A 26,933-nucleotide genomic window follows, 5' to 3' on the forward strand; every position below is an offset into this window, starting at 1 on the left:
AGCCCTTTATGAAATACAGCACAGGCGGTGAATAAGGTGCTAGTCTTAGTTCAGATCTGAAAAAAATTGGTGACAGGTTCCCTTTAAAGGCGTATTCCTATCTCATACATTTCATGACATATCTACAGGATATGAAGTCATATTAATTTTGTATGAGGATTTTGACCACCTCTCCACTGGCAGAAGCATGGTATGGATCCCCCATCCTTTATGTAGGTGCTGATCCCATTGGAATTACATTGACTCAGCCTGGGTGTTAACAATTCTTTTACCAAATAAAGAAACTCCTTGCTTTTTAAGGATTGAGAACATTAGCCCAATTTTAGTATATTGCCAATATCCAGTTCTTGCTGGGCTGCATAAGATGTATTTTATTGTAGTTTTTCATACAACTTTGTACATAAAGGACCTATCTGATGTATGGTTTATTTCTGCACATACATTACAAGGCAGCTAATAGCTCCTCATCGTACAAGCGCTAGTAATGAACTTACTGATGAATGATGGAGAAGACCTACAAGGTTGTGTGTTGATGGCAAGGTGCTAATAAGATTTTGTAAAGTCAATAAACAAACGGCATTTGGTCACAACACAACAAACTAAAATACATATTTATATACAGTACAGACCAAAAGTTTGGACACACCTTCTCATTTAAAGATTTTTCTGTATTTTCATGACTATGAAAATTGTACATTCACACTGAAGGCATCAAAACTATGAATTGACACATGTGGAATTATATACTTAACAAAAAAGTGTGAAACAACTCAAATTATGTCTTATATTCTAGGTTCTTCAAAGTAGCCACCTTTTGCTTTGACGACTGCTTTGCACACTCTTGGCATTCTCTTAATGAGCTTTAAGAGGTAGTCACCGGGAATGGTTTTCACTTCACAGGTGTGCCCTGTCAGGTTTAATAAGTGGGATTTCTTGCCTTATAAATGGGGTTGGGACCATCAGTTGTGTTGAGCAGAAGTCTGGTGCATACACAGCTGATAGTCCTACTGAATAGACTTTTAGAATTTGTATTATGGCAAGAAAAAAGCAGGTAAGTAAAGAAAAACAAGTGGCCATCATTACTTTAAGAAATGAAGGTCAGACACTCTGAAAAATTGAGAAAACTTTGACAGTGTCCCCAAGTGCAGTTGCAAAAACCATCAAGCGCTACAAAGAAACTGGCTCACATGAGGACTGCCCCAGGAAAGGAAGACCAAGAGTCACCTCTGCTTCTGAGGATAAGTTTATCTGAGTCACCAGCCTCAGAAATCGCAGGTTAACAGCAGCTCAGGTTAGAGACCAGGTCAGATAATCTGACAAGTCATTCCTTTAATAATTAAGGTGCACAGGAAAGGCTTACCAACCCCTATATCCAAAGGTAATACCAGAATTTTGTATTACCTTTAGAGACCAGGTCAATGCCACACAGAGTTCTAGCAGCAGACACAGCTCTACAACAACAGTTAAGAGGAGACTTTGTGCAGCAGGCCTTCATGGTAAAATAGCTGCTAGGAAACCAGTGCTAAGGACAGGCAACAAGCAGAAGAGACTTGTTTGGGCTGAAGAACACAAGGAATGGACATTAGACCAGTGGAAATCTGTGCTTTGGTCTGATGAGTCCAAATTTGAGATCTTTGGTTCCAACCACCATGTCTTTATGCGATGCAGAAAAGGTGAACGGATGGACTCTACATGCCTGGTTCCCACCGTGAAGCATGGAGGAGGAGGAAGTGTGATGGTGTGGGGGTGATTTGCTGGTTACACTGTTGGGGATTTATTAAAAATTGAAGGCATACTGAACCAGCATGGCTACCACAGCATCTTGCAGGGGCATGCTATTCCATCCGGTTTGCGTTTAGTTGGACCATCATTTATTTTTCAACAGGACAATGACCCCAAACACACCTCCAGGCTATTTGACCAAGAAGGAGAGTGATGGGGTGCTAAGCTAGATGACCTGGCCTCCACAGTCACCATACCTGAACCCAATTGAGATGGTTTGGGGTGAGCTGGACCGCAGAGTGAAAGCAAAAGGGCCAACAAGTGCTAAGCATCTCTGGGAACTTTTTCAAGTTTGTTGGAAGACCATTTCCTGTGACTACCTCTTGAAGCTCATCAAGAGAATGCCAAGAGTGTGCAAAGCAGTCATCAAAGCAAAAGGTGGCTACTTTGAAGAACCTAGAATATAAGACATAATTTGAGTTGTTTCACACTTTTTTGTTAAGTATATAATTCCACATGTGTTAATTCATAGTTTTGATGCATTTAGTATGAATGTACAATTTTTCATAGTCATGAAAATACAGAAAAATCTTTAAATGAGAAGGTGTGTCCAAACTTTTGCTCTGTACTGTACAGTGCCTACAAGTAGTATTCAACCCCCTGCAGATTTAGCAGGTTTACCATTTGGAATTAACTTGGCATTGTGACATTTGGACTGTAGATCAGCCTGGAAGTGTGAAATGCACTGCAGCAAAAAAGAATGTTATTTCTTTGTTTATTTTTTTTTTTAAATTGTGAAAAGTTTTTTCAGACGGTCATTTATTATTCAACCCCTCAACCCACCAGAATTCTGTTTGGTTCCCCTAAAGTATTAAGAAGTAGTTCAGGCACAAAGAACAATGAGCTTCACATGTTTGGATTAATTATCTCTTTTTCCAGCCTTTTCTGACTATTTAAGACCCTCCCCAAACTTGTGAACAGCACTCATACATGGTCAACATGGGAAAGACAAAGGAGCATTCCAAGGCCATCAGAGACAAGATCGTGGAGGGTCACAAGGCTGTTAAGGGGTACAAAACCCTTTCCAAGGAGTTGGGCCTACCTGTCTCCACTGTTGGGAGCATCATCCGGAAGTGGAAGGCTTATGGAACTACTGTTAGCCTTCCACGGCCTGGACAGCCTTTGAAAGTTTCCTCCCGTGCCGAGGCCAGGCTTGTCCGAAGAGTCAAGGCTAACCCAAGAACAACAAGGAAGGAGCTCCGGGAAGATCTCATGGCAGTGGTGACATTGGTTACAGTCAATACCATAAGTAACGTACTCCACCGCAATGGTCTCCGTTCCAGACAAGCCCGTAAGGTACCTTTACTTTCAAAGAGTCATGTCAAGGCTCGTCTACAGTTTGCTCATGATCACTTGGAGGACTCTGAGACTGACTGGTTCAAGGTTCTCTGGTCTGATGAGACCAAGATCGAGATCTTTGGTGCCAACCACACACGTGACGTTTGGAGACTGGATGGCACTGCATACGACCCCAAGAATACCATCCCTACAGTCAAGCATGGTGGTGGCAGCATCATGCTGTGGGGCTGTTTCTCAGCCAAGGGGCCTGGCCATCTGGTCCGCATCCATGGGAAGATGGATAGCACGGCCTACCTGGAGATTTTGGCCAAGAACCTCCGCTCCTCCATCAAGGATCTTAAGATGGGTCGTCATTTCATCTTCCAACAAGACAACGACCCAAAGCACACAGCCAAGAAAACCAAGGCCTGGTTCAAGAGGCAAAAAATCAAGGTGTTGCAGTGGCCTAGTCAGTCTCCTGACCTTAACCCAATTGAAAACTTGTGGAAGGAGCTCAAGATTAAAGTCCACATGAGACACCCAAAGAACCTAGATAACTTGAAGAAGATCTGCATGGAGGAGTGGGCCAAGATAACTCCAGAGACCTGTGCCAGCCTGATCAGGTCTTAGAAAAGACGATTATTAGCTGTAATTGCAAACAAAGGTTATTCCACAAAATATTAAACCTAGGGGTTGAATAATAATTGACCCACACTTTTATGTTTAAAATTAATAAAAATTTAACTGAGCAACAAAACTTTTTGGTTTGTAAGATTTATGCATCTGTTAATAAATCCTGCTCTTGTTTGAAGTTTGAAGGCTCTAACTTATTTGCATCTTATTAAACCTGCTAAATCTGCAGGGGGTTGAATACTACTTGTAGGCATTGTATATAGTCTGTTAGGATACATTTTATTGACTCAACTGTATTCCTACTTCTTTTGGGAGACCCTGTTGATTATGAAAAAGAAAAAATTATATTGGACTTTGCAATAGAAAAAAAAAGTTATGTTGTTATTTTTTAAATAAATTACTTTATATCATATATACTTTGGTAATTAGGATACTTTTTCTTAATATATATAGCTTCACATAGTTACGATTTATGACTTGAAGAGTGGTAGTTCCTTGTCTCAGATTTTTATTGCTATCCACTGAAATACTAAAGTCAAAGTCTGGACAGTCTCACTTCCCCCACAGCGCACATGTTGGGTTTCCTCAGTGGAGACAAATTTCAGAATGACAAATTTAGCACCAGCAGTCATGGAGACAGGTGTGACATTACATAGAGTTGACCACCCTCTCCCAGCATCTCCGGTCAATAGGGTGGGCCCATGAAGTGATGATGCGGGTCTGTCAGCAGATCAGGGGTATAAAAGGTAAAAGCACCAAGTTAGCACTTCTGAGCAGTTAGTGCATCCCCAACCTTGCCTCGGGTGTAGGGATTGCATAGAAAAACAAAACTACACACAGCCAACCCCTGTGTAGTTTTGTTTTCTAGGCACAGAGGTCCACCATTTACACACTGGGATTGTCAAACAATTTTCTTTGGGATAAAGACGTCGCTTTCCAACACTTGGGCTTAGTCCCAATCCTTTTAGGCACTCTGAAGATCTCAGGTCAGTGGTCAGTTTATTTTACTAGTTGGACTACTTAACTTTTTTATTGAAACTTGTATATGTTTTTGAAACTTTTTAGATTTTTTATGATATGTATCACTGTCACGAAGCTAAATTTAGATAATTTGTACAGTAATAATAAATAATAATAATAATTAAATAACATTATACTCATAGTATCTATCTATATTTGTACATATTGCCAAAAGATATCTGACTACCTTGCAGTAATATGTGTAGCAATATATATTATGCTGATACTTGTAAATTCAAAGTATTGATAGCTAGAATAAATACCGTATTTTGCAACTTGTGTTTCTTTTAAATGAACTGACAAGGTTTAAAAGTATTAGTCACAGGCAGACATGTGCCAGGAATAACTCTGATAAGACGCAGAAGGAATCAGCTAGGCTCCGATGACTTTTTAAGGGAATCATCTGTTCCCATATCTGTAACATCCCAGCAGTGACCACTTGTCTCCTGTCAATCATAGCCCCTTTGCTAAATTTAGTACATGCCCTTTTGTGATCTTTATTAATTCAGATTATTTAATTCATATTATTAAAAAATACAGAATTTAAAAACAGATTTAATACTTTTTCTTGGCATATTATTCTATTATCATTTAATTCTAAAACATTTTATTCAAATAATTAATTTTATTTTCCAATGTTAAAAACAACTGAACAAATATTTTATAACTTTAGAAACTTGGGCCATAATTTATTTAAAAAGAAAACTACTTCTGTATTATATGTAAAGTTTTGTGTACAGTATCAGTATGTAATCGTTTAGAATAAAAATAGATGCAAAATTAATTTATTAAATATTTCCTTTATGAATTAATAGTGCTTTTCTACAGCTTTACGCTACTAATTCTCCAACATTTCATAGTTGCAAAAACAATTTTATTCTGACATTTAAAAAAATAAAGTATGAAAAAGTATATTTAATATTTAATTTTTGTATTATCTCTTATGTTTTTCAGAGTGCCTATAAAAATGGCTTCGCAAGCGCCGACGTTTATACAGCCGGTACAAAGTGTTGTGGCACTGGAGGGTAGTGCTGCAACCTTTGAGGCTCAGATTAGTGGTAAGCAACTATTTTTCATATACGGTATATTATAACATTGCATTTTTATTTTTGCGTGAAGAAATACAATATAATAAATGTGACATATTTACACAGTTGCAATATAATACAATACTATATATACATATATATACACATATATATTTATATGTATATATATTATTGTATTATATTGTAATTGTGTAAATATGTCACATTTATTATATTGTATTTCATCATGCAAAAATAAAAATGCAATATTACAATATCGTTATTTTTGTTTAAATTAATTCCTCTGCATGTCATGTGATATATATATATATATATATATATATATATATATATATATATATATATAGAATATAAATATGTGTAATCAATAAAATATTCTCGTTAGTTAGCATTGCTTAGTCCATAATTTTTTATAATTTATGATATGGTAAAATATGGGTTTAAATCCTGAGCAATGTCTAAATAAATGACTAATTATCAAGACTAAGGCAGAGAATACAAAGCGACTTTTTTTCGCGACACAAGTTGTGCGGACAAATCAAATATTGGCATATGTCACTGGTATAGCTCAGCGCAATACCGCGACAGGCAAGTAACAAAAAATTGCATCTGGTTGGATTTTTTGTCACTTTCTTGTCGCAGTCACAAGTCACTATGCGATCCCATATTGTGCTACGACCTAGCAGAGACATATAGCGATCTTTGGCCAAAGCTGCCACCTAGCTAAAACATAAGAATAGTTTTCATTTCAGCAAATATCTGCAATGCATGCATAGCACAAATAAATATTTAGAGTATATTTAAATTGACTTTTTTCTCATATTGATTTTGGAGCATAATTTACTTAATCAATTGCCCCCCATTGATTTCAATGGGAAATTAATTCCCATTGAATGAGGCATTTTCATATATTGAACTGCAATGAGGGGCCAGAAATCTGAGGATCGGATTCTTACAAATCAGCCTCAGATTTTTTTTTAAAACCTCCTTCACACATTTTAAAATACTAAAAAAATGGCCATAAAACACTGAAAAACGGCACAAGAAACCTGTTGGTTTTTTTTGCAAAAACGCTGTGTGTGAAAAATATTAATTGTGATAACAGCCTTATTTTTCTGTTCATGTCTTGTCTCTTATTATATGTATATGTGTATTTCACGATTTATTTTGTGATCCTTCCTCCCCTTATTTTGGTTCTTACATATGGTGACACAGGCAGGGTCATATTTATAGTGTTTAGTCTCACCCTAGGGTGGTCCACAAGGACCCTTTGATGCCTATGAGAAGACCAACACTCATAAATTAACTGTGATAGTCTGGGGAACTGATTTGAGATTTTGCATTGAGGCCCACAAGCTTCACAAGGGTCTGTCTTGTAAAGCTGGCTGACAGATAACGAGATAATATAGTATGAATCAAATGATTATATATTCGCTAGTTGACATTTTTTTCAAATAGATTTGCTACGTATGATCCATATGCGATGAATGTTGACCTCAGTGAGGAAGACTTATGAATCTGTATTTGTTGCCTATAGCAACCAATCACAGCACAGCTTTCATTTCATATTCTGCTCTTGAAAAATGAAACCTGCTCTGTGATTGGTTGCTATGGACAACAACTACAGGTTTTAGGGTTTTTAGTCGGCTCCATGTATATTTGACCTTTGCTGAACTATATTATAAATGTCAGCTAATATTATATGATCTATAGAACTAAAAAAGGCAACCTGGCTTTTGCAAGCAGTTTTAAAAATATGAAAATACTAATAAGAAGCAATAAATGAATATACAGTAATTTAGCTGCTGTAACACTCTATCTCTCCATTTTTACAGTTATATATCAAAGGATTGTGTGAGGATAGGGTAAAAAATGGCCAGAAACAGCGCCTCTTTTATCCATAGGCCAGGCCTGGTAGTGCAGCTCAGACTCATTCAGATTAGTTAGGTTTGAGCGACAATACCAGACACAGTCCATGAAGAAGAGGGGCGCTGTTTTCTGTCAGGCTGGTTTTATACATTGGATTTTCACAGTCCTTGTACCAGCTCGAACTCAACAGTCAGTCAGATTTGGGGACCCGAAGCCAGTCCATACATTGTGGTCCATACACAGCACGGACTGTGAAATTCAGATTTGTGAAACCGGCCTCAGGAAGCAGTCATGTTTTTTCTACACAGATGCTAGCTTTTTGAGTCAAGACTACATTGAGACCTTGTTTTTTAACCTATACTCATGTATATATGTATATGTATGGATTTCTAAGGATATACTGAATTTGTGCTCAAACAGCTCCCCGAGTTTATTTACCATACGGCTATATTCACATATGGCATTTTTTTCAGGTTTTTTTATGTTTTTGTAATGCAAATTTTCAGCTGCATTTTACAGTACCAGCGAAGTCTATGAGATTTCAGAAATCTCACAAACACACATTGTTTTTTTGTCATCAGGGTTTTGTGCTATGCGTGTTTTTTTGCGCAATAGAGCATGTCACGTCTTTCAGCATTTTTTCACCCATTGACAGTAAAGGGTGGTGAAAAAACGCTGAAAATCTGCACCAAAAACACACAGGTATCAGGATTTGCAGCATGTTTTGTGCCATAACCTGATTAAATAGAATGAGATTTTATTTTATTTTTTGCACTAAACTTTATCAGCATGCAGAAAAATGACAAAAACGCAACAAAAAAAGCAAGCAAAACCAGCTGAAAAAACGCCTACTGTGAACATAGCCTAAATATAACTTTTATTGGACCAATATTGTAGAACATTCGGGGGTCCTTACAGAGACCTCTATACGTCTTTTGGTCGCATTCCTCATTAGGTGTCATCAGAGAGTAATGATGCTCATGTATAGATTACTGATGAATACAGAAGGATGGTGGCTATCAGTTTTGTAGTTAATTAGTGACTTTGGCAGCAGAGTGAAATGATGACAAATTTATCATTTGGTTCAAAGGGTCGGATGGTATTAGGCGCAGTTGTGATGTGCTATTTCGGGGAAGCTGATCCCCCCTTGATCTATATGCAGACAGCTGTTTCACTATAAAAGGTCTGACGTGTGTTAATCCGCAGCCTCCATCCCCTAACATTGTCATGCCTCCAAATAGTTGTCCTGTCAATCAAAACCTCGGCTCCAGCTGTCTTTTCTAAAATAGAAGTTTACTGACATGGCAGCTTTTACATATTGACAGTAGGATGTGAATGCACAAGATATCAGAATGACATTAATCATTGTGTAGACCATGAAGATGGAAGGCAAGAGGCGTTGTGGGGAAGCTCACGAATATCTACCCCAGTAATTATATGGATGCTAGCTGTGTTATTTATCGAAATAGCTCGGACTCAAGAAGTTTAACCTCTTAGATGATCTGTCTTTTGTGACAGTGGCATTTAAAGGGGTTGTCCGGTCTAAAATGAAAAGTATGCTGTCACTCTGTGTGACTGCAGACTTATGAATCCCCCAGGGCACGCACTTTACACTGTGAGTATTTGTCGATTTCTGAGCCAGGAATGGCGGTAATATGCGAAATATGCATACTTCTGGGCAGAACCCAACCAGTGGGTGCAGCCTCGCTCCGTACAAGTGTATGGAACAAGGTCAGGCTCACTAGACGGGCTCAGCCCAGGAGTATGCAAATCGAAAACTATCACTGCCACTTCCAGCTCAGAAACCAGCGAATCCTCGCAGCGCAAAGTGCGTGCCCTGGGGGGATTCATAAGTCTACAGTCACACAGATTTATCGATTTAGACCAGACAACCCCTTTAAGAGGTTGTAAATGGGGGATAGAGTCCCGGTTGAACTCCATTAGTCCCTGCAAAATGATTATAGGATGCGAATAAAATTATCATGGCAGCCAGGTGTTCATCTGAAGGTCTTTGTGTTTGCAATGTTAGTATACATGTAAAATCCAACCTGTGACTTGGATTCATAGGAGATGGGTAGTTTTACAGTGCACTGCAATATTACAGTATTGCAGGGTATTGTGCTGGCGAACAAGTGATCATAGGTTCAAGTCCTGTGGTGGGAACTTCAAAAGTGAAGACTTCCCAAATATAGCTGGAGCAGGTCCTGACTGTACCTGTTATTTTGTATATAATTGGATTATGTACCAAAGTTTTTATCAAAAATTGGCTTTCTTACCTATCTTGCTTTACATAAACTTAGATTATATGTACCCAGGTTCTTTCTTTCATACAGACTTGCTCTTACCAAGGTAACTGTATGCATACAGAGGCTTTATACAGAGGTAGACCTATAGAAGGCCCAGAAGACCTAGTTACACTTGGGCCCTGGTGTTTGATAGGGCCCAGTGCTGCCAATTCACATAAGAGGGCTCTAAACTAAAAACAGAGTTATGCAGTACTGAATTAAGCGCCTAGGTTATTTTGTATAGGAGTGGATTAAAAACCTAGATGATATTGTATAAATAAGGACTATATATAAGAGTATACCTATAGGAGTGCAGAGATTGCAGCTATACTTAAAGGGGTTGTCTGGAATTTTTGACCTATGTATAGGATAAGTCATCAATTTCTGATAGGGTTGGGGACACAACACCCGATACCCCTGTTGATCAGCGGTTCACCAGTCCCAGTGTTGGCCATATATGCTCAGTTATTGGGCTACAAAGCACAGCTCTGTCAATCATATAGTGGCTGCACCCGGGCCCTAGACATCTGCACTCAATTGATTTAAATAGGGAGTGGATGTGCAGTACCCAGCCATGGCCACTATATGACTGACGAAGCTGTGCTGTACAGTTCCGCAACAGAGCACGTCCAATCACCAGTGGCATTGAGAACAGCTGATTGGTGGTGGTGCTGGGTGTCGCACCCCCACAAACCAGATATTGATGACCTATATTAAGTATAGGCCATTGATATAAAAGTCCCCTTTAAGATCTGGTGACTGAGGAGAGCCAATGGCACCTCTGTCACATAAGATGTCAGCGGTAAATTACATTTTCACTACGGCCACTAAGGCCTCTGGCTACACACATTATACCATAATAACAAATAATAGCAAAGATTATTGTTTTTTTTAGGGTTAAATTGGCAAATTTCACCTTATAAAGGAGTTACTCTTTGTTTTAACAAATGTGTTTGGCCACGACTTTGTGGCCCTAACTGCATTACAGGTTCTCCTCCTGCACTTGTTCCTCACAGACTGCGCAGCTCTCCTGCTCTCATGATATCTGCTGATGGAGGAGCATAGGACCAAACCTGACCATCTACCTCCTTCCCTTGCAGAGTTTTTTCCAATTGGTGGAGGCTGAAGGACAGGTCTTATCACGTTTCTCCTTCAGCAGTCATTTTGCAAACAGGAACTCTGTGCAGTCAGTGAGGAAGGATCCCGTAACAAGTGCAGGAGGAGAACCTGAAATACTTATATACACTTCTCAAGAAAAACGGAACACTAAAATCCCACATCCTAGATATCACTGAATGAAATATTCCAGTTTAAAAATCTTCATTCATTATATAGTGGAATGTGTTGAGAACAATAAAACCTAAAAATGATCAATGTAAATCACAACTAATATCCCATGGAGGTCTGGAGTTGGAATGATGCTCAAAATCAAAGTGGAAAATCAAATTGCAGGATGATCCAACTTCTGTGGAAATGCCTCAAGACAAGGAAATGATGCTCAGTAGTGTGTGGCCTCCACGTGCCTGTATGACCTCCCTACAATGCCTGGGCATGCTTCTGATGAGGTGGCGGATGGTCTCCTGAGGGTTCTCCTCCCAGACCTAGACTAAAAGCATCCGCCAACTCCTGGACAGTCTGTGGTGCAATGTGACGTTGGTGGATGGAGCGAGCCATGATGTCCCAGATGTGTTCAATCGGATTCAGGTCTGGGGAATGGGTGGGCCAGTCCATAGCTTCAATGCCTTCATCTTGCAGGAACTGCTGACACACCCCAGCCACATGAGGTCTGGCATTGTCCTGCATTAGGAGGAACCCAGGGTCAACTGCACCAGCATATGGTCTCACAAGGGGTCTGAGGATCTCATCTCGGTACCTAATGGCAGTCAGGCTACCTCTGGCGAGCACATAGAGGGCTGTGCGGCCCTCCAAAGATAAGTCACCCCACACCATTACTGACCCACTGCCAAACCGGTCATGCTAAAGGATGTTGCAGGCAGCAGATTGCTAGCCACGGCATCTTTAGAATCTGTCATGTCTGTCACATGTGCTCAGTGTGAACCTGCTTTCCTCTGTGAAGATCACAGGGCGCCAGTGGCGAATTTGCCAATCCAGGTGTTCTGTGGCAGATTCCAATCATCCTGCACGGTGTTGGGCTGTGAGCACAACCCCTATCTGTGGATGTCAGGCACTCAGACCATCCTCATGGAGTCGGTTTCTAACCGTTTGTGCAAACACATGCACATTTGTGGCCTGCTGGAGGTCATTTCGCAGGGCTATGGCAGTGCTCCTCCTGTTCCTTCTTGCACAAAGACTGAAGTAGTGGTCCTGCTGCTGGGTTGTTGCCCTCCTATGGCCCCCTCCACGTCTCCTGGTGTACTGGCCTGTCTCCTGGTAGCGTAAACACTACACTGACAGACACAGCAAACCTTCTTGCCACAGCTCGCATTGATGTGCCATCCTGGATGAGCTGCACTACCTGAGCCACTTGTGTGGGTTCTAGAGTCCGTCTCATGCTACCACAAGTGTGAAAGCACAACCAACATTCAAAAGTGACCAAAACATCAGCCAGAAAGCATTGGTACTGAGATGTGGTCTGTGGTCCCCACCTGCTGAACCACTCCTTTATTGAGTGTGTCTTGATAATTGCCAATAATTTCCATCTGTTGTCTATTCCATTCAGCATGTGAAATTGATTGTAAATCAGTGTTGCTTCCTAAGTGGACAGTTTGATTTCACAGAAGTTTGATTTACTTGGAGTTATATCCTGTTGTTTAAGTTTTCCCTTTATTTTTTGAGCAGTGTTTTAATAAGTGCTTTTAATGCAATCCATTCAGTTGTTCTTGTAAATTACTGCTGTCACCCAGTTGACTAAGACCCCGGAATGGCAAAACTACCTCGTTGTACATATTTGAGAGTGATAGAAAGGTACCAGAAAATGAACTTGTAACCAGCATCTGGCTATGACTGATGTTGTCCATGCAGAGGCGCTTATGTCTGTTTTTCATTTTTTTTTAATTTATATATATATATATATATATATATATATATATATATATATATATATATATATATACACACACAATATTTGATTACAAAAACAGGTTCTGTGCCAATGGTTCATTCCCAAATAACTCATCCAAATCATTCATCCATTCTTCTGAATAATGAGTTGAAATGGGGGAAAAAAATGTTTCAGGCAGCTGAGCTCATTGTAAACTCCACGTTCACACATTCAGTATTTGGTCTGTATTTTACACCAGTATTCGTAAGACAAAACCAGGAGTGGGACAATCAGAGAAAAAGTATAATAGAAACACATCACCACTTTTGTATTTATCACTCACAAATACTGATATAAAATACTGACCAAATACTGATTGTGTGAACGTGGCCTAGTAATAGCGATGATCCAGAAGATAATGTAGATGAAATATAGAGTAAAAATACAGTTAGATACATCTGAGTTATTCCAAATGTTTGACCTTTTTAAAATGGACTGTAAAAAAGAGATTCTTATCCAATCAGTATATTCGGTATTTCAGTCAAATAATTAATTTTATGTATAAATTTATACATATATAAATAAGTTTGCTGACACCGCTATATCAGCTATCTGCATTCACCAGCACGGGGAGATTCCCATCTATAGATTTTCACAGCTCTGATCTGTGTAGATCCATATGCAGTTAGCGCTCTCTGGTGGTAGCGGCATGTATCTCGCATATACAGATATATTATGAAATCTGCCAATTTTGGAAGTAAAAAATAATAAAAAAGGTGTTCTGTGACTTATATATTGATGGCCTTGTTCTACAGACAGACCATCAGTATTAGGCTGGGGTCACACTTGGCGTAAGACAATACGCCACGTATTATACGTCCGTACTACGGCCGTAATACGGAGAAATGTTCCCAAAATATTCATCCGTAGTCAGGGTGTTTCAGCGTATTTTGCGCATGGCATCCTCCGTATGTAATCCGTATGGCATCCCTACTGCGAGATTTTCGCGCAGGCTTGCAAAACCGACATCTAATGGATTTATGTTCTCAAATGTTAGGGAAAACATATATACAGTATATATATATATATATATATATATATATATATATATATATATATATATATGTCATTGAGACACATATATATATATTCTGTATTTAGATTTCATTCAGCGCGATATCTGTGAAAAGTCGGTAATTCAATTGTCGGCTTTTCATTTCTCCTGCACAAAGCCGACAGGATATGAGACATGGTTTACATATAGTGAACTATCTCATATCCCCTTTTTTTTTGCATATTCCACACTACTAATGTTAGTAGTGTGTATGTGCAAAATTTCAGCGCTGTAGCTGCTGAAATAAAGGGTTAAATGGCGGAAAAAATTGGCGTGGGCTCCCGCGCAATTTTCTCCGCCAGAGTGGTAAAGCCAGTGACTGAGGACAGATATTAATAGCCAGGAGAGGGTCCATGGTTATTGGCCCCCCGTGGCTAAAAACATCTGCCCCCAGCCACCCCAGAAAAGGCACATCTGGAAGATGCGCCTATTCTGGCACTTGGCCACTCTCTTCCCACTCCCTGTAGCGGTGGGATATGGGGTAATGAAGGGTTAATGCCACCTTGCTATTGTAAGGTGACATTAAGCCAGATTAATAATGGAGAGGCGTCAATTATGACACCTATCCATTATTAATCCAATTGTTTGAAAGGGTTAAAAAACACACACACACATTATTACAAAGTATTTTAATGAAATAAACACAGCGGTTGTTGTAATAATTTATTGTTCTCTCAATCCATTTCCAGGCCCTCGCTTGGCAAAATAATAAACGCACAAGATACATACCTTCTGATGTCCGATCACGTCCCACGCGGTAATCCATCTGAAGGGGTTAACTAATATTACAGGCACGAGCTGCGATAAACCACTCGCTCGTGCCTGTAATCCCCGGGTGCTGAAAGGAAAGCTGGATCTGTACTTACATTGAGTCGCGGTGAGGCGCCCTCTGGTGGATGTTCTCATGAACTGCAGCCTGGGAACTTTTTCCCACGCTCCAGGTCATATGAGGACATCCACCAGGGGGCGCATCACCGCGACTGAAGGAAATGTAGGTCAATGACCTACATTTCATTCATTCGCCGGGGAATTACAGGCACGAGCGAGTGCATTAGCAGGGCTCGTGCCTGTAAAATTATTAACCCCTTCAGATGGATTACCTCGTTGGACGTGATAGGACATCAGAAGGTATGTATCTTGTGTGTTTATTATTTTTCCAAGCGAGGGTGTTCCGGATGGATTGAGAGAGCAATAAATTACTAAAACAACCGCTGTGTTTATTTCATTAAAATACTTTTAAATCATGTGTGTGTGTGTTTTTTAACCCTTTCAAACAATTGGATTAATAATGGATAGGTGTCATAATTGACGCCTCTCCATTATTAATCTGGCTTAATGTCACCTTACAATAGCAAGGTGGCATTAACCCTTCATTACCCCATATCCCACCGCTACAGGGAGTGGGAAGAGAGTGGCCAAGTGCCAGAATAGGCGCATCTTCCAGATGTGCCTTTTCTGGGGTGGCTGGGGGCAGATGTTTTTAGCCACGGGGGGGGGGGGCAATAACCATGGACCCTCTCCTGGCTATTAATATCTGCCCTCAGTCACTGGCTTTACCACTCTGGCGGAGAAAATTGCGCGGGAGCCCACGCCAATTTTTTCCGCCATTTAACCCTTTATTTCAGCAGCTACAGCGCTGAAATTTTGCACATACACACTACTAACATTAGTAGTGTGGAATATGCAAAAAAAAAGGGGATATGAGATGGTTTACTGTATGAAAACCATGTCTCATATCCTGTCGGGTTTGTGCAGGAGAAATGAAAAGCCGGCAATTGAATTACCGACTTTTCACTAACACCGCTGCGTATTTCTCGCAAGTCACACTGCTGGTCCGTGTGGAATCCGTATTTTTCTCGCCCCCATAGACTTTCATTGGCGATTTTTTTGCGCAATACGCTGACAAACGCAGCATGCTGCGATTTTGTACGGCCGTAGAAAGCCGTATATTACGGATCCATAATATACGGCTGATAGGAGCAGCCCCATTGAGAATAATTGTGCCGTATGTAATGCGAGTTTTACGGACGTAGTTTCTGCGCTCTTACGTCCGTAAAACACGCATGTGTGACCCCGGCCTTAGATTGGTGGCCTCTGACACCTGGTAGCCTCACAATCAGGTTATTTTTTTATTTGGCCTGGACCCACAATAGTTACATATTATATTATACATAGTTATAGTTCCTCTTTTTTAGTCTGGTGTTTCAGTTTGTGACATTTTTGTAGAAATTTTGGAATCAGTATCATTCTTATCAAAAGTGCGTTTGTTTTGGTATGGCGATTAGGTTTATTTATAGAACTTAAAAATGTAAAAAAAAAAAAAAAAACAACTTGTATAAAATTCAAAATGTAAAAAAATAAAAATGCCACCAAAAATGTAATGAAATGAAAAGGCTAGAAACATGGGAGGAGAGGGATTTATGAAACTGTCCAGAACAACCAATCGTCACAGCTTTCATTAATGGAAAACAAAGCGCTTTTCTTGTCATACACTTATTTCTTATTATACATTTATTTGTACATGAATTTCAAAATTCTCACTAAAAGTATAGTGTCGCCTGTTTCTGTACCAGTGTTATGTGGACAGAACTGGTTGTGCCAGTGTTATTATCACCCCAAGATGTCCAAGTGGTATGGTGGCGACTATGACTGTACCAGTGATATAGTGACATCTGTGACTGTACAAGTGTTATGGTGACACTTGTAGCTGATCCAGTGTCATGGTGATATCTGTGATTGTACCAGTGTTATTATGACACTTGGCTGTCCTAGTGGTTTGGCAATTTCTATAGCTGTACTAGTGTTATGATGAAACCTCTGGTTGTTACCAGTATTATCGTGACACTTGTGACTGTACTATTGTTATGGTGACATCTGAGGCTGTACCAGTGTTGTGGTGACACTTGTATTTGTACCAGTGTCATGGTGACACTGTGCCAGTGTTAAGGGGACATATGTGGCTGTACCAGTGTTATGGTGATACCTGTAGCTGTATCAGTGTTATGGTGACATCTGTGGCGTTTCCAGTCTTATAGTGACATCTGTGACTGTGCCAGTGTCATGGTAACACCTATGGCTTTATTAGTATAATGTTGATCCTTGTGGCTCTACCAGTGTTATGTCACACTTGTGACTGTACCAGTGTTACGGTGACACCTATGGCTGTACCAGTGTAATGGTGACGCCTGTGTTTCTACCAGTGTTATGGTGACATCTGTGCCTGTACTAGTGTTATATTTACACTTATGGCTGTACTAATGCTATGATGACATCTGTGTCTATAACAGTGTTATGGTGACATCTATGATTGTACTAGTGTTATTCTGACACTTATGGTTATACCAGTGTTATGGTGACACTTGTGGCTATACTAATGTTATAGTGACATCTGTGGCTGTACTGGTGTTATGGTGACATCTGTGATTGTACCATTGCTATTGAGGCAACCATGATGGTAACCGAGTTATGGGGGCATCTGTTGTAAAATTATTGTCATGGGGCATCCATGGCTGTACAAGATTTTTAGGTATATTATTTTCCAATTTGTGTGTTGCAAATCTAACTGCTAGAACAATAAATAATAATGTACAATAAAAAGTATGTCAGTTTACAATTCCGTGACGAATGTGGTACGTACTGTATACAAATATGATAGTGATGCATCATTTTTCTTCTTTCCTAGGTTTTCCAGTTCCTGAGGTGAGCTGGTTTAGGGATGGCCAGGTTATTTCTGCTGCTACACTGCCAGGTGTCCAGATCACGTTTAGCGATGGCCGCGCTAAACTTGTGATTCCCGCCACCACAGCAACACACAGTGGAAGATACTCCCTAAGAGCCGCCAATGGAGCAGGACAAGCAACTAGTACCGCTGAGCTACTCGTTACCGGTATAAATTCCTGCTTTATGTTTTCCCACGCTGCATGACATGCAGAACATTATATATACAGTATACAATGGGCTAAACCAAATGTGAATTCACTGAGTATAATTATTACTATTGTTATTCCTCTTGCTCTCTAGTGGTGGGTTGAAGTAGCTTGAGCTACTAAATAAAGGTAAGACTATGTTCACACACTCAGAAGTTGTTACAGCACCGCAGGCTGGATTTTGCATCACAAATCAAAAGCAACTCATAGTGCAAACTAGTGAACGAAGTTTTCAAAAATCAGTTAGAAATTAAGCTACGTTACCACGATGAGCCTTTAGTGCCTTTTTGATGCTACAGTTTTGCTTACAGTTCCAGCAAAGTGGATGGTACATATAGAAATCTCATGCCCACTGTGCTTCTTTTTGACATTGCGTACACTGACCTGGCGTGCGTGTTTCAAATCCACAGCATGTCAATTTGTCTTGTGTGTGCTGAGTTTTCTACGCAGATTTTCCACAAAAGCTTACATTACTTGTGGAAAATCAGCAGAAAAAATTTCACATGCTTTTTTCGTGCTTTTCCGAGGTGGAAAAACATCAAAAACGCATGTAATCCGCACCTAAGTATGTCAATAAAGTTTTGTCAAAGCAAAAAAAAACAGGAAGTATCAAAAACAAAGCAGCTTTATTTAAAGCATGACACACCAACAAGAGAAAAAAAATGCGACGTCAAAAACGCTATTAAAACGAATGTTAAAAAAGCAATGAAAAAATGCCAGTAGCCTAATTTAAATAATAGGTACAGAAATTTTGCAACATCAAAAATGCTTCAATAAAAAGCAAAAAAGAACCTAAAACCTAGCATTTATTATATCTATTAAAATGACAAGACACAAAATAGAAACAAAACATGTGTATTAACCAATTGTTTATCAGAAAATGGACTGTTTATCAATAAAGAGATCAAAACAACAATGTTCAGGACAGATTGGTTTCTTATACTCCTAAAGGCCCCGTCTCACATAGCGATTTACCAACGATCACGACCAGCGATACGACCTGGCCGTGATCGTTGGTAAGTCGTTGTGTGGTCGCTGGGGAGCTGTCACACAGACCGCTCTCTCCAGCGACCAACGATCAGGGGAACGACTTCGGCATCGTTGAAACTGTCTTCAACGATGCCGAAGTCCCCCTGCAGCACCCGGGTAACCAGGGTAAACATCGGGTTACTAAGCGCAGGGCCGCGCTTAGTAACCCGATGTTTACCCTGGTTACCAAAAAAAACAAACACTACATACTCACCATCTGATGTCCGTCAGGTCCCTTGCCATCTGCTTCCTGCTCTGACAGTGCCGGCCGTACAGTGAGAGCAGAGCGCAGCGGTGACGTCACTGCTGCGCTCTCACTGTACGGCCGGATCTCAGTCAGAGCAGGAAGCAGACGGCAAGGGACCTGACGGACATCAGATGGTGAGTATGTAGTGTTTGTTTTTTTTTTACATTTACGCTGGTAACCAGGGTAAACATCGGGTTACTAAGCGCGGCCCTGCGCTTAGTAACCCGATGTTTACCCTGGTTACCAGTGAAGACATCGCTGGATCGGTGTCACACACACCGATTCAGCGATGTCAGCGGGACCTCAACGACCAAAAAACGGCCCAGGCCATTCCGACACGACCAGCGATCTCGCAGCAGGGGCCTGATCGCTGGTACGTGTCACACATAGCGAGATCGCTACTGAGGTCGCTGTTGCGTCACAAAACTTGTGACTCAGCAGCGATCTCGCTAGTGATCTCGCTATGTGAGACAGGGCCTTTAGGCAGTTATAAGCCCAACCCAGGCTCAGCATAGAAACCAGACGCATAAATCAACACAGATATCAATGCTCCTGTCCATGCCAGCATACACATGCTCAAATACGTGAAAAAAAATCAGTACCACTGACGATCACCCTTAGTATGCTTGCAAAAAATGAATAGGGGTATATAATACAAAAGTGGAACAATCTCACCAAATGATGAAGACACCACACCATAGATGCACCCTCCTATTCAATCAGTCAGAAATCCAATGGATCAATACACGGCTCCATAGATCATTCCTGTTCAGGACCACCTCCTTTTGTTGTGGCAAAGTGCAATAATACTAGCCTTGTACACTTAAATTTGTAGATAATTTGTTCTTCCTGTATGACTTAGGCTGCTTTCACACTAGCGTCGGTACGGGGCCGTCGCGCTGCGTCGGCCCGACGTACCGACGCATACTGTGCAAAAAATGCCCGACGTGGGCAGCGGAAGCAGTCTTAGGACGCTTCCGCTGCCCCATTGCAAGGTCCGGGGAGGAGGGGGTGGAGTTTCGGCCGCGCATGCGCGGTCGAAAATGGCGGTCTTGACGCACAAAAAAAGTTACATGTAACTTTTTCTGTGGCGGCGGTGCGCCAAAACACGACGCAACCATCGCACGACGGTTGCGACGTGTGGCACTGCGTCGCTAATAAAAGTCTATGGAGAAAAAAACGCATCCTGCGGGCAACTTTGCCGGATGCGTTTTTTATCCACAACGGCGCATTGCGACATGCAGTGCACGACGCTAGTGTGAAAGTAGCCTTAGGAGTATAAGAAACCAATCTGTCCTGAACATTGTTGTTTTGATCTTTTTATTGATAAACAGTCCATTTTCTGATTAACGATTGGTTAATACACATGTTTTGTTTCTATGTTGTGTCTTGTCATTTTAATAGATATAATAAATGCTAGGTTTTAGGTTCCCTTTTTGCTATTTATTGAAACGTCTTTTGGGTAACCCCTTTTTCTTTAAGTTTGGTTGGCTTTCAACCCTTTTGCTATTTCTAACATCAAAAATGCAACAAAAGCTCATTGTGGGAACATAGACATATGGAAAAAAATCTGCACGAAAATGAGAGTATGATGTGTTTTTTCCAATGTACAGCACGCTCATTCTTGTGAAGATTTTAATTATAGACCCCACTCTGCACAATGAATAGTAATGGGGTAGGGTCAAATCAGCAGCCAAATCTATACCAAAAGTTGCAAGTAACGTTCAGATTTTGTTGTGGATTTGTGACCAAATCCGCAGCTGAAATTTTCTGCAGTGTGTGACCCTCATTAAGATTTCTCCCTTAAGATATGTAGGAGGTTTCAAAAGCAAATGATGATCTACTCTGTACTTATTGACATTGGGTCATGCTGTGCACACTGTTGTTAAAGGGACTCTGTCATCCCCTCCAGCCGTTAGAAAATAAAAGAGCCACCTTGTGCAGCAGTAATGCTGCATTCTGACAAGGTGACTCTTTTAGATTTTGGTGCAGTCAAAGCAGAAATAAAGCGTTTTATAATTTCGCAAAAATACCTGTCTTTAGCCCTGGAGGCAGGTCTTAACCCCCCTGCTGCACACGCCACACTGCCATCAATTAAGGCTTTTTCGGCGCCGGGCGCCACCCCCTCCGTGCTGTTTTCGAATCAAATCCGGTGCCTGCGCTGTTTTGTTCTGCCTGGGGCAGGCGCAGTGAGCTCTGGCCGTCTGACCTCAGATGCAGTCTCACAGACTGCGCCTGTGCGGCCACCCAGCTTGTGAATTCCAGCCCCGCAGTGTGTTATGCATTATGCACAGTGCGGGGCTGGGATTCACAAGCTGGGTGGCCGCACAGGCGCAGTCTGCATCTGAGGTCAGACGGGCAGCGCTCACTGTGCCTGCCCCAGGCAGAACAAAACAGTGCAGGCGCCGGATTTGATTTGAAAACAGTGCGGAGGGGGCGGCGCCCGGTGCCGAAGAAGCCTTGAGTGACGGCAGTGTGGCGTGTGCAGCAGGGGGGTTAAGACCTGCCTCCAGGGCTAAAGACAGGTATTTTGCGAAATTATAAAACGCTTTATTTCTGCTTTGACTGCACCAATAACTAAAAGAGCCACCTTGTCAGAATGCAGCATTACTGCTGCACAAGGTGGCTCTTTTAGTTTCTAACAGCTGGAGGGGGTGACAGTGGCCCTTTAAGTCTAGGCCACAGCTGACCAGAAAGTTTTCTTTTGTTTTGGGCCAGTATAAGAGTTTGTTTGGTTGTTTCACCACTAAAGCCTGGCAGATCCGCTCTATTGTCAGATCTATCACCATTTATTAACCTCATGAACCCAAAATGAAGTATTGATATGTCAATGCAGGGGTGTCCGCGTGTGGAGAGGGCACAGGAGCTGAGCTCTCGCCACAAAATGGGCACAGTTGCTGGTGCTCAACACACACCGACTCCCGTTGGTCCCCCACAATCCCAATACCAAGTGGTATTACAGTATATTGTAGAAGCAATTGAAATTATCCTATGTTTAAATCCCCTAGGAGACTAAAAAAATAAAGTAAAACATGAAAAAAAGTTTTAAGAGGTATTTTAAAAAATTTAATCACTCCTTTTCCCTATTAAAAATAAAGAAACTATTATAATAATATATTACATATTTGGTATTACCATGTCTCTAAAAGTCTGGTCTATCAAAATACAAAATAGTTAACCCATATAGTAGATGCCGTAAATGAAAAGAAAAATCTGTAGTTTAGAATTGTGTTTTTTTTAAATCACAATTCCCTAGAAAAATGCAATAAAAATTGATCAAGTCATCATATGTTGCCCACATTGGTATTTAAAACTGTTAGATTACCCTGCAAAAAACAAGCTCTCGCATAGCTCCTTTGACAGAAACGTAAAAAACTTACAGGTCTTGGAAAATGGCAACACAAACCCACATTTTTGTATTTTTACAAACTTCAGGTCTTTTTTCACAACTGAAATAAAAAAAATTTAAGTTTCATATTGCCGAAATGATTCTGACCTGAGTAACTATGTTTACGTGCCATTTTTACCATATACATAGTTATTATTATTATTATTATTTACATAGTTATTAAGGTTGAAGGAAGACTTTAAGTCCATCTAGTATATATATGAGATTTTACTGCATATATAATGAATGCAGTATAAACAAAACCCATAAAACAGTGGTGTCATTAAAAACTACAACTTGTCCCACAAAAATAACAAACCCACATACAGCTCTATCGATGAAGAATTAAAAAGGTTATGGTTCTTGGAAGAAGGGGAGGAAAAATTAAACTGCAATAATGATAATTGACTATGGAGGCATGGGGTTCATTTTGTCTCAAAATACAAAATGGCTACCCTTAAACTGACAGTTCATTGTACATATTTTTAGAAGAAAATTATACTATAGCACAATGAACTCCCCATAAAATTGTACTTACGGTATTTTATAGAAAATTTAACAATTTATGCTTCATCACACATACTGGTAAACTTGCCCTAATATTTGCCCAGTGCACATCACATACATTGCATTTACTCATTTAATAAATGTATTGATATTTTAAGTTTGACTTTCTACTGTTTCGATTTCTTTTAGCTGAAACAGCACCACCAAACTTTACACAAAGACTACAGACTACGACAGTAAGACAAGGCAGTCAAGTTCGACTTGACGTAAGAGTGAGTGGAATCCCTACACCTGTGGTGAAGTTCTACAGAGAGGGAGCTGAAATTCACAGCTCCCAAGATTTCCAGATCCTTCAAGATGGAGACCTCTACAGTTTAATCATTGCAGAAGCGTACCCTGAAGATTCCGGAACCTATTCTGTAAATGCAACTAATAATGTCGGACGTGCTACTTCAACAGCTGAACTGACTGTTCAAGGTACAGATTTTAAGGAGTTTAGAGTCTTTCATTCTTGTAGATATGCAAATAGTCTCTACAGAGAGGAAGAGGACTAAAACTAGTGCCACTTATTGGAAGTAGCAATCCTAAAAGTCAATATCGACTCTTTAGTGAGCGTTGCAATATATAAGGCTCATTAAAGAGTCTATATTGACTTTTGGTCTAAGGGGTAATGCTTGTGAAGAGTGACATACTAGCTCTGGCATGCCAAGATAAGGAGGCTTATTTGCCGTGCAATGCTCCTCTGGGAAATTTAATATGCAAATTGCCTCTTCAGAGAGGAATAGGACTTGAACTCTATAGCACCACCTGTTGGAAGCAGCAATCCTACAAGTCATTATCAACCCTTTACGGAGTCTTGAAGGGGTAATGTTTCTCCTTGTGGTGAGTGACATACCAGCTCTGGCATACCTAGCTAAATTATTTCTCATACTTTGCCCTGACAAGGGGCAATACCCTGAAACATTGAGATTCTGATTTGGCTTTTATCCTAAGTTTTATTGCAAGACTCATTAAAGGGTTGATAATGAGTTGTAGGATTGCTGCTTCCATTAGACAACACTAAAGTTTTAGTCATCTTCCTCTGTGAAGAGACAATTTGCATATTTAATTTCCCAGAGGAGCATGCATTGCTTATAAGTCCCCTCACTCTGACATGCCAAGCTTGACTTGTCACTCTCCACAAAGATAAACATTACCCCATAGATTCTTGTAGACAAAAACCTAAGAGAAAACCAGAGTATATAGGCCAAATATTAAGAATAAATCTTATTAGTCCAATTACAAATATAATAAAGATAAGTTATTTAAAAGAATATATCAGAGAAACTGCCATATAGGGTATGCCCTAAAGTAGTAATGCCATATAAATTCACAACTGCTGTTAATTATAAACTACGGTATATCTCTGAGGAACCAAAAAGAAAAGTAGCTGCAGAAAAATAGCAAGTAACTAAAAGTGAGAGGGACAAAATGGACACTCAATTGGAAGTAAGTCCAAATTTATCTATAATAAGCCTGATAACATATCAAGAGATTGACAAATTGCAATTTAAGAGATGAAAAAGATTGCCAAGTGGCTGTAGCAACAGTGCCGCCTATCAGGCAAAAAAAATGTAAATGGTCCAAGATGAATAAAGAGTGTTGAGTTGTGCACACTCCCAAACAAAATATCAGAAGAAAGATGATAATCTAGTAAACTTCAAGCAAGATATAGTCACCTATGGAGCATCACCACAACAAAATTAGGGGAATCAAATGCAAAACAACAATAGTAAATACAGAGTTACAAAAAGAGGTGGAGACCTGTGATAGAGAGCAGCTTGGAAATCACTGGAAATCACCCCAATGCGCGTTTCGCATTCAACTTCTTCCAAGTTATATTTTCTGATATTTTGCTTGGGACTATGTGTAGAGGATGTAGCTCTGACTTAGCTCTTGCCACCGTGTAATTTAAATGGGGCCACACAACAGCTTCCTGCACAGGGCTTCTCTTAACGGTATAAATGGTTAAAAAAACAAAGTGCAAAAAAGCAACTTTGCAATTTACTTGTTATTCAAAAATCTCAGTTTTCAAGAACTAAGGGATTTTTAATTGTTCCACTAACTGCTTGTTGCCTTGGTACGCTATCAGCAGTGAACAATCTAGGCAAGGAGCAGATCACTTACAAGCACTTTTCTCTACAACTTTAAAGCGCTGCTTCGAAACAGGCAGGGTTTTTGGATCCAGCTAGCTTCAGTCTCCCTGAGCTTTTTCAATGTTGCAGATGCAAAACAAGCCTCTGCTTGCAGGATGGAAGAGAGAATATTTTGGGCCATCACCGTAATTATGCCGCTGGTCTAAACTGTCCGTCTTTCACTACAAGTGATATGGTTTTGATTCTGGTACCAAGATGTAGTAGTGCTATGACATCCTTGGTGCCGCTAGTGTATAATAGTATCAGGAACCGTTATCCATCAGGGACGCCGAGAACCCATAATCCTACACTACTATTTATTTTATTGATATACTGTATTTAAATTATCTTATTGTCAACCTCTTCCATTCTAGCTGAAGAAGAAATACCTGCCAAAAAGACGAAAACAATTGTATCTACTGCTCAGATTTCCCAGACCAGACAAGCACGTTTCGAAAAGGTAGTTTAGCATTGTGTGAATGTTCAGAGATGAATTGCCAACAAAAAACCAATTCATTTTATTATTCACAAAGGTGATATACGTCATTACTAATGTGTTAACATGTGCTGTGCATTTTACAGAGAGTAGAGGCTCATTTTGATGCGCGTTCCAGTACCACAGTTGAAATGACTATTGAAAGCGCTGCAGGAGTGCAGCTACCGCACAAGACTCCTCCCAGAATTCCTCCTAAGCCTTCATCAAAGTCGCCAACTCCGCCGGTGATTCCTACAAAGGTTCAAATGGTCAGACAGCAATCTCCGTCACCTGTACGGCAATCTCCTTCTCCTGTTAGACCAGTGAAAGCACCAGTACCGTCACCTGTCAGGTAATAGCATGTTACATTTTTTGCTTTATAATTATTTTTCCTTTACCTGCTATCACATGCTAAGTAGCCAATTCATTAAGCATGTTAAAATTTCGGGTGTTAAAATTTCGTACATTTTTGTGCAACACAACATTTGCCAAAGATATAATTTTTGCTGCTTTTACACGAGTTACGTCAACTTTTTGAAAAGTTGTCAGAGCTTCGTGAAAGAGATTCTATATATCCGTGCACATCTCAACAGATTCATTGTAAAAGGTGGTGTAAATTATAGCAGAAAACACTTGTACATATTCTGCTGATTCACGGGTTATCAAAAGATTTGCCAAATTCATTGAGGCACACATCTCTTGGTAAATTTGGCGCATCTTACTCCAGTGGATTCTGAATCAAGAATGGTGTACAAAACGTCATGAATTCTTCCTAGAACTTGCAAGACATTGTTAAGGCTAGCGGAGCGCACTGAGTATAGATAGGCAGCTACAAGGTGCGTTCGCAGCCCGGGGTCCACCGTGCTCACACGTTGGTTAAGCTTCACCCCGTGTGAACTGGAAGCAATCTCTGTTGCCTCACAGAGTCGCGCTGTACACAAAACTATTACCCTAATTAGGGTTGTTCTTGCTCTGAAACTCTTCTGTGCTAACCGCACATATGAAGGAACCAGATGCTAAGCCAAGGCTAATTGCACCCACTGACGTTAGCTGCCTGCCTGAGTGTACAGTCCCAAAGCTACAGCCTCACACCACATAAGTATAGAGTGGTATAGTATCCACTGGCATAAGAAAAATACATTTGATACTAGCGCAT

The 26,933-nt window shown here is 40.3% G+C and overlaps 1 protein-coding gene across 1 annotated transcript in view; it reads left to right on the forward strand.

Moving 5' to 3' along the window:
* Positions 1-4,464: 4,464 nt before the first annotated feature.
* The window catches only part of TTN (titin), a 285,913-nt gene continuing 263,444 nt past the window's right edge, over positions 4,465-26,933 (forward strand). The window contains exons 1-6 of the mRNA XM_077272621.1: positions 4,465-4,679; positions 5,668-5,771; positions 17,714-17,917; positions 23,318-23,605; positions 25,677-25,762; positions 25,885-26,129. Coding sequence (XP_077128736.1) covers positions 5,681-5,771; positions 17,714-17,917; positions 23,318-23,605; positions 25,677-25,762; positions 25,885-26,129 — 914 coding nt within the window. The 5' untranslated portion in view covers positions 4,465-4,679; positions 5,668-5,680. The remainder of the gene's footprint in view (positions 4,680-5,667; positions 5,772-17,713; positions 17,918-23,317; positions 23,606-25,676; positions 25,763-25,884; positions 26,130-26,933) is intronic.

The sequence above is a fragment of the Ranitomeya variabilis genome, chromosome 7, assembly GCF_051348905.1.
Source record: "Ranitomeya variabilis isolate aRanVar5 chromosome 7, aRanVar5.hap1, whole genome shotgun sequence".
Lineage (NCBI taxonomy): Eukaryota > Metazoa > Chordata > Amphibia > Anura > Dendrobatidae > Ranitomeya > Ranitomeya variabilis.